This window comes from Athene noctua, chromosome 4 (assembly GCF_965140245.1).
Source record: "Athene noctua chromosome 4, bAthNoc1.hap1.1, whole genome shotgun sequence".
Taxonomy (NCBI): domain Eukaryota; kingdom Metazoa; phylum Chordata; class Aves; order Strigiformes; family Strigidae; genus Athene; species Athene noctua.
The window spans coordinates 9,965,156-9,973,972 of record NC_134040.1 but is presented as its reverse complement, the minus strand read 5'-3'; the positions used below and the strand labels follow the sequence as shown (position 1 = coordinate 9,973,972).

Genomic DNA, 8,817 nt, shown 5'->3' with positions numbered 1-8,817 from the left:
GGTTCGAGCCGCTGGCGCCCCGGCGGCCACGCCCCTTCCGCGCGGGGCTCGCTCCCGGCTCCCGCTGTGTGGGGCGGGGACGCTGCTGACGCGCTCCCTCAGTCTTCCCGCCATTTTCTGCGTCTCTCCCCCTCCGCTGTGGTGAGTACCGAGTGCTGGGGGTCGGGGCTCCCCCCAGCCGCCGCCGCAGCGGCCCCTCTCCCCGCCGTCTCCTCGCCCTGCCCTGTTCTGCCCCGGGGCGGCTCTTAGCCGAGCTCCCCGTGGGGCTGTAGGCGGCAGCTGTCCCGGAGCCGGGACCTGGCCTGCGGGCGTTCGGCCTCCTCGGCGCTGGGGGAAAGCCGCTGAGGGCGCCACTCGTGCGGGCTGAGGTGGCGGTGGCGATCGGGCGTCCCGGCGCTGGGGTCGGGGATCGTGGGTAGCCTCCTCAGGGCTCCGAAGGTGTTATTTGTGATGTTTGATGGCGGCTTGAGCGGCGGTGTCAGCGGGCTTTAATGGTGGACGTACACCTACATAAACCTATGTGCGCCCCTTCTTATTTATTTATTTTAACGACAGCCCTTTTTCTATCAGGGAAGGCAGAGGGCAGTTGGAAGGCTGCCCTGTGACATGAAACTTGCATAACAAGTTCAATTTCATATATAACCTGTAACTCTAAGCTAAATTAAATACAGAATTTTAGAAGCATGCGTTTACTTATTCAACACCTATGGCTTCCAGTCCGGCTGGCAAAGTCGGGTTTTCTGGTGGAATGTATGTTCTAGAAATAAAGTATTAAGTCATACCAAACTAAAAAAACCCCTAACTGGGTATTACCAGGGTGTTGCAGTCAGTATCCTCACTTTCTTGGTAATTTATCCTGTTCTTTGCTATCTGTTGCGCTCACTTTAGAATCCCAGAGTTGTTGTTTTACTTGCCCGGAAACAGCAAACCAGCAAGCTCCTTTTTCTTGTAACTTTTAAGTTGTGATTATTTTCACACGAGTATTTACACTGATCTTAATTTGTTTATAATTGGTCAAAACCCTGTATTATTATGTTGAGATATCTTTATGTTAAAGGGTTTCTTGTTCCATTTTCAGAGGAAACTATTATGAAGGTTTAGAAGACAAGATTCTGCTTGCTGCTGAAGTAAAAAAAGTCTTTATAAACAAGATCTTGAAGTGCAAGTGTAACATCACTAATTTTGTTTTTAGAACAAGCTAAAAGCTCTCATTTTGGAAGACAAAATGATTGTGGGTGGGGGTTTTTACTTGATGTTAGAAAAAATTATATAAGTAAAGTCATTTTTGCAGGCCAATTAATTACTTAATATTCACATTTGTTGCTTTTAATGGTAGTATTCTATTTTCATAGTAAGCTTATGTGAATTGAGGAAAAACGTAATTGCTTGCAAAGATCAGGGATTTAACTGATGTAAAAATATGTGTTCTGATTTGATGAACAAATGATATTAAGATATCCCTGAAATAAAAATTGGTTTCTAGTCTTTGAATAGCCACTCTAATCCAGAATAGCGTTCAGTTTTCTGGTGTGATCTGACCCTTTCTTTTTCCAGTGTTGACTCTTTTTATTAAAATACTGAATATTCATTTAAAATGACAAAAAAAATACAACTAGAATAATACCCCAGATTTTTTTATGTATTTGGATCTTTTCTGCTTACAAAAAATATTTTTATCATGAGCTGTGGAAATGCTTTTGTGGAAACTCTTAAGAAAATTGGATATCCAAAAGCTGATGAGCTTGATGGAGATGATTTTGATTGGCTGTTTGAGTCTTTAGAAGATAAATTATTTCTGGAGTGGTTTTGTGGAGATGTAAATGAGCAGCATGTGGTATCTGAAAAAGAACTGCAGGATTTTGATAATCTTCTTGAGTCTGGTAAACCCATTTTGGAAGGAAATGCACTAGATGAAGTCCTTAAAACTTTGAAGCCTGTGGATTCGAAGAACAGTAGCCAAGAGGAGGAGGAGGAAGAAGAGGAGGAACTGAAGAAATTAGAGGATGAGCTTCAAGCTCTTCAGAAGTTAAAAAAACTTCAAATATATCGTCATGATAAGCTTCAAATGATGGTTTCTGTCAATAGCCATATGCTGCAAACAGTAAAAAGCAAAGAAAAAGAGGCACATAAAGATTTGAAAAAAGGACTGCAAGTGTTTACTGCAGCAAATAATACGCTTAATGATGAACTGCTGTCTCTCATAGATGCAGCTAAGAAACTGGCCTCTTTCTTCACTGCTTCAGATTCAGAACGAGGGTCAGGTCTACAGCCAGTGTTTTTTTCCCAACTTCCTTTGGACAAGTATTTGTCTCAGGAAGAACAAAGCACTGCAGCACTTGCCTCATACATGAGAAACCATTTTTATCAAGGTATGTCTGAATGGGTTGAAAATTCAGACGAAGGCAGCTTTCAGCTTGCAGATAGAAGCAAACAAGTCACTTGTGATGAGACTAATGAAGTTTGTGAAGAGAGTCAAGAGATGGTCAGGCTCCAGACAGCATATGTTTGTGCTCAATGTCAGCTAATGCGGATGAAAGCTAAAGAGGAGAGCATGAATTCAGCTATAAAATGTGCAGAGAGGATGCTGCAGTCCCTAAACAAGGTAAGCCCCAGAAGGTTATAGAAGGTAGGAGAGTTCTGAAGAGGCAGGCATGTTCAACTGCATCTAGTAAAAGGAATCTCTGAGTTACTATTATTTCAGCTATTTTTACATAGTGAAATTGCACTTTTATGAAGTTCTAGTCTTGCTCACAAAACTCCTCTTGTGAAATATCTCCCGTTTCTATGGTTAGAAATTCTTCAGTATGGCAGAGTACCATTAATTCTACTTTCCAAAATTACTGCGTTAAAATCTAGAACTTACTGGGGCCTTTTTAGTTTAGTTTAACTTTGAAATTTCAGATTATAACTGGCTCTCAGTTGTCTGTACAGCAAACTAAAGCTTAACTTTGGTTGAAATTTTGTGGTATCGAGGAGCTAATATGATAAATGTATTTCTGTATATATTCCGTAGCATAAGCTTAAAAAGTTTTAGATCTCTATGACTCTTTTGAAACTCAAGTATTTGTACTAAATAAATGAATCTGATAGTTGAAGCCCCAGAAATCTCTCAACGTGAGTGATGGGCTGATATGGCTACTGGAATTTAAGAACGTGAAGAAATTGTAATGGAAGGAAAAATATTAGCTTCTTCTGTTCATGGACTTACTTGAGGCATCATGTCAGTTTGTATATTTTCATTTATGGATGACTAGCATGTAGGACTTGATTGGTTAGAGTAATTTGGAAAAGATTGATTCTGATAGCAGTGTTGATAGTCACCCAACTGAATATAAAAACCTGGGTTTGCATGTGAGATTTCAGTTGGACATGCTTGAAGTCTGGCTGCTAAGTAAAATACAGCTCTCTTAACACAATAAACTGTTTTCTGGCCCTGCAATAGAATGAAATTACTGTTTATTGAAATATATCTATTTGATATCTACTTTGTAACTCTGCTTTTGCCTTATGTTGTAAAGCTCTGTAAGACTGCATGTGGAGTATTCATTTAATTTTGTAGATCTAAAAGATGCAGTGATTTTAATGTAACGTAAGTACATGGATCTTGTGTGAACTGAAGAAATGTGTTCGGGAAGTGGCTTGGAGGGAACTTTTAACAAATTTTTTTGTTTATGCAGGATTTTGGAAAACAAGAAAACCTTGATGCCAAAATATCTAGTTTAAATGATGACATTTCAACAATTAAACAAGATGTAATTCGGATGAGCAATGAAGAGCTACTTCCCCTTCTGAAAGAGAATGCACAACATTTGTGCGCGCCAGTGGTGAAAGGGTACTTGGATTGTCAGATTGCTCAGCATGATGATTATGCTTCAAGACAAGATAAAATATGCAAGCACTTGATAAGACAAAAAGCGTCATTTGAACTTATTGAGCTAGCCTATGAAATGGAGTTGAAGAAACACAAGGAGATCTGCTGTCAGCTTGAGAATTTGGTAAAATCTCTGCAACAGAGCAGTGATGAGTTGCAGCGGAGACTACAGGTGATAACTGAGCAAACTCAACATGCAAAGCCAAGAAACATTATTAGTTCAAAGGATGGTCTCTCTTGCAGGTAAGCTTTATAGTCACTACTGAACTTTGACTTTGAAATATTGGGGAGATAAAGGCCTAGGTGAGCTATTACCTTTTCTATTGCTAAATTCTTAGTATCTTGCTAATTGGTATTTTGAGTTCTCCAGAACTAGAGCATTCAAGATAGGAGATTTGCCTCTTGCTTATCCTTTGAAACTATTTTCAGGTTTGCCTGAGGAAAAACTGTTCAATTATCAGTCTTGTTAATATTGCTGAAGCATTCCTAAGCAATATCCTGAATATGAATGTTTAAAGCCAAACCTGTCTTATATGGTGCCCTGATCTAGGACCTCTTAAAAGTTATTCTGGAAGTATAGACATAGAGAGCTGTTAATACCAATGATTTCCCAGATCATATGCATGACCTCACCAGCTTAGCCTGCAAAAACCCCCGTGTGGTAGAATAGAGGAATGACTCCATTAATATATGAAACATGTTTAGGTCTTTTTTACTGCTTGATTTGCCATCTGGCTTCAGTGTCCTGTCACCCATGTAGGAGTCTCGTTTTTCACCATCTAAGTAATTAGGTCTCCTCATAGCTCAGGAGGTAACAGTAGGAGTGTGTGCTTTGTTGCTGTCACTTAAGACTAAAGCTTTTGTTGAGATGTATTGTATAATTATAGGTGTGTTAATGTCAGATTTTTTATCCTTTTTTAAAATGGTGCTTTTAAGGTTTTTTTAATAATTGCTAAGTGACAGCTGAGTATGGCCTTGAACAATGAATAACTGCAAGAAATAGGCATCATTAATTTTGCTCCCTTTGTGTGTTTGCATTGGCAACTTGTAACATTTTTGTTCAGGTTTATTATTAAATCTCTAAATCAGTGAATGTTGTCTGTCTACTTTTTCACATATTTTTTTTTTTTAAAGGGAGGTTGAGAGAATTATAAACCCTAAAGGGTTTGTAAGCAGAAGACACTTGAAAGAAACTCAGTTACTTTTGAAATATAGCTCTTGCTTTTATTAAAGCCAATCTGATTCTATATTGGGGCTCAACTCCTGAATATTTTAATATGTAGGGGTGGTAGTAGCAACAAAGCAAAGTTATCTGTAATCGTGTTAGGCTATTCCTGACGCAGTATAAGGGTACAGTTTGGTATAACAAGTATTGATGTCTTTTGCATGACTCATAGCTAATTGGAGAATTTCTCAACAGTCTTTTCACAGATAGAAAATGGGAAATACTCCAGTAAGCTTGATAATGTTATAAAGATTGCTCTTCTCACTGGCCCTTGAAGTCTGCGTTTTTCAGCACTTAAAAAAATTGTGTCTTTGCAGTCCTTGAAGTGTCGGGAAATAGTTGGCAAAAACACATTGTCAACTTTTGTTTGCATTCATTGTTACTTACTAACTGTTACTTTGATATTTCATCGCTGTTAATTTAATATTGAAATATTTTGGAGTCTTATTAATCACGTACTAGCTATATATAGATAGAATAATGAAATCAGTGGGTGATACAGCAGTGCAGTAAGAGTACCCTGGGCAATACTGTCCTTTACTAGTCCTCTGACTTCTCAACATTAAAATCTTCTCTTGACTAATAATGATGGGAGTGCTTAGGAAAGTTAAAAATGCTTGTGTGTCTAACTTCACTTGTTACAGGTTATATCAGCTTTTGGAAGGAGAAAATAAACAACAACAATTGTTTAAAACGTACAAAAGCCTAGAGCAGATGGCTCAGAAGTTAAAGCAGGACTGTGCTACAGCACAAGATGAGCTAGCAGCGTCTTCTCAAGAACAATCTCTCCTTTTGTCCAAGCTAGAAAGTGATGTAAATACCCTTTATGATGCTCTGTATCATGGAGGAAATCAGATCCAACTTAGCAGTCAGGTAAGCTTATCTAGTTATTAAAATTATTACATTAATGAGTGTCATGTTATTTTACTGAGAAAAGTGTATGAAGGCTGTAGACACAGACTGGCTCCCACATGTCAGCAAGAAATTTATTAGCACAATGATGACACATTATTTATATAGTTCTTAGCAAATGTTGATTTTTGTAAATGTTGATAGGTAATTTTTGTTTCTGAGCAAATCATTGCCTCTAACTTAATTTTTCAAAGGCATGCACAGTCTTGTGTTACTAGTAAGTTTATGGTGTGGGAAATATGTCATCTGGATATGGTGTTACTGGAAAACTCAGTTAAACTTCTCTTTATTTCAGATGGGCTGTTCATTCCTGTTAACACCCAAATAGTGTGGTTTGGCCCCTTAAAAAGCTTGGTCATGAGTGGCTTATTTGAACAAAATAAGAATATCAGAATTTTGAAGGACAGTTGTAGCGGGACAACCCTGCTACAGAGCTCCCAGGTGTTGTCTGTTTTAGAAGGTTGTTAAATGCAACTTGTTGTGGTTTTTAAATAACTGTAGATACCTCAAAAGTGGATTAAGGGAAGTATTTTGTTACATAATACTTCCTTGGTTAAATACATACAAATATATTTAACACTTCCATCTGTCAAGTGAATTTGCAACATATAGATTTTTATTAAAAAAAGAAACTTTGTAATTGCAGCAATACATATTTAGGAATTACACGATATTAAATCAACCAAATACCTTTCTGTTGATTCAAGTTACCTCCCAAAACATAGTGACATCTATTTTCTATTGCTGCTGTTTCTCAAGAAATGTAATTCTTTTAGTAAGAAAATATCGTGCAAGTAGATGACTAGCCTGCTTACACTGAACTATCATAACAACAACAGTTGGGAAAACTATTTGGTAATTAATGATTTAATTTTTAAACTGATTTTTTTTGGCATTGTTTCTTGTTCCCTTTTAAGATTTGACTAGCTATGAAGACTTGTAATTGATTGAAAGAGTCATTCAACCATCTATCTAGTTGAGGGCCAGATTCTTTTAGCCTTAACTCAGCTGGTTTAGTGAGCAAGTAAATGAAATTACATTTTTGTAACCTGATGTGAGTACTGTTACATGGAGCTTAAAAGTTATATAAATTGAGTGGAATCCCTTATTGCCTGTGTTTCTGGTTTTTGTGATTACTTTTCAATTGCAAACGAAAGTGTCTTCCAAATGCAAAAAACTTGTACATTTCTACTTCAACTCAGGTATTAACAATATGGAACTAATAATTTTTTTGTCTTGTGTTTTTTGTTAGGAACTTACTGAGCAGTTTCATCAACTGGAAGTTGATTTAAGTAAACTAAATCAACTCCTTATGGATCTGATTGCTGATGTGAAGTCAAAGAGAACCTTTTTAGAGTCCAGTAAGCTGCATCAGATGGAAAGAAACCTGTATGTGTATTTTTTCAAAGATGAAGCCCACTTGAAAGAAGTGGTGGAGAAGCTTGAGCAGCAATCTGAGGCTAAAGCCAGTGGTCTGGAAGATTAGAGTTTTACCACTGGTGGAGTTCTTAATGTTTAAACTTCAGTGTACTCTTAAGAAAGGAAAACATGTTAATGTAAACTGTCTACAAGCTTATAGAATGATAAGTATCGGCTTATCAAGGCTAACATTTATCCATCGTTGCAATGCTATGTTTAACTGCCACAGTTACCAAATTTGGATTGTACACTGCTTTATGGCTTTTGGCACCTGCCCGCCGAGTTCAGATCTCAGTTTTACTCAAGTTCTTTGATGTGAAGTAATACATTGGTTATCTGAATGAATTACATTCAGGCTGCTCTTCTGCTAGCCTGTATTCTGATTTCCACTGCACACCACATAGCATAAAAAGGAGCGTTTCATACCCTTGAGAAGTTTTCTTGCATGCTAAGAACCTTTGATATGTGAACTGAAAAATAAATATGGAGAAAACATTCCAGGTTTTGCAACATGAATGTAATGTGCTCATTCTGAAGAAGAGAGTTCTCCAAGGCAGATATTACATGATTGTTTCCCTCACAGGTCTCCTAAGAAGATTTAGTTTTGTTAGAAGTGTGTTGGAATATGTGCCGGAATCTGTTTGAAGTACCAAGGCCATCTGTTTTAGGACCATCCTGTTAACTCTTAATTTCACTTATGGCCTATCTTCTCTGTTGAAATCAGTCCTTACTCATACTAGGTTCTTCAAAGAAAAATAATTTTTAATTTACCTTTGGGACTTCTGAGTCTGCCCTATAATTTATGATGATAGACATTTCAGTACAGAGTCCTGATGATGCTTTCATACTTCCGCTTTCATGTGCATTGTTGACTGTTTATCAAATTTTTATATAGCTTCTTAATATACCAATGGAACTAAATAGGCTTTTATAGTGTAACTTCAGTCTTTCACATTTTGATGGGATCATCTGTGCTTGTTTTCAAGTGTTGTACATACTGATGAAGGTTAGTAAATTAGCTTAAACTTCAGTAACAGCAGTGTTAAAACTCTTTTGATGGCAGACTTTTAACTTGTGAGTATAACTTTATTTTTCAGTGTTTAAAATTTGTGTTTAACTTAATAGTTGGATGTCTTAATTTCTGGATTTCATCCTGCTTAACTTTATACATTGTGTTTAATATTAAATGCCAAGCACTCTAAATTCAGTTCAGTGTTGTCAATATTTATGGTGAATTTGTGTGTTGATTTTAGGTGCATTCTCATGGGTAGTGTCTTGTTTATATTTTGTCTGCTAGGTTCTCATTTTGATCTGCCTCTGAGGCTTGAAAACTGCTGCTTCCCACCTTGAGAAGTCAGGGAATGTTTTCACCCCGTGTAGGAAAGAAGCG

The 8,817-nt window shown here is 37.4% G+C and overlaps 1 protein-coding gene across 1 annotated transcript; it reads left to right on the top strand.

Annotated features, from left to right (window-relative positions):
- Window positions 1–8,651, top strand: HAUS3 (HAUS augmin like complex subunit 3). The gene is made up of 5 exons (XM_074904395.1): window positions 1–141; window positions 1,079–2,602; window positions 3,678–4,114; window positions 5,741–5,969; window positions 7,261–8,651. Exons 2-5 carry the CDS (start codon window positions 1,679–1,681, stop codon window positions 7,492–7,494), a joined length of 1,824 nt encoding a protein of 607 aa, XP_074760496.1. The 5' UTR covers window positions 1–141; window positions 1,079–1,678; the 3' UTR covers window positions 7,495–8,651.
- Window positions 8,652–8,817: the final 166 nt, after the last annotated feature.

What these genes read in the sequence shown, in the direction of transcription:
- HAUS3 (XM_074904395.1), top strand. Translation starts at nt 1,679, where the DNA reads ATGAGCTGTGGAAATGCTTTTGTGGAAACTCTTAAGAAAATTGGATAT. An exon ending in AAGGATGGTCTCTCTTGCAG is followed by an intron (nt 4,115 to 5,740) that starts GTAAGCTTTATA and finishes CACTTGTTACAG; the next exon opens with GTTATATCAGCTTTTGGAAG. An exon ending in AGATCCAACTTAGCAGTCAG is followed by an intron (nt 5,970 to 7,260) that starts GTAAGCTTATCT and finishes GTTTTTTGTTAG; the next exon opens with GAACTTACTGAGCAGTTTCA.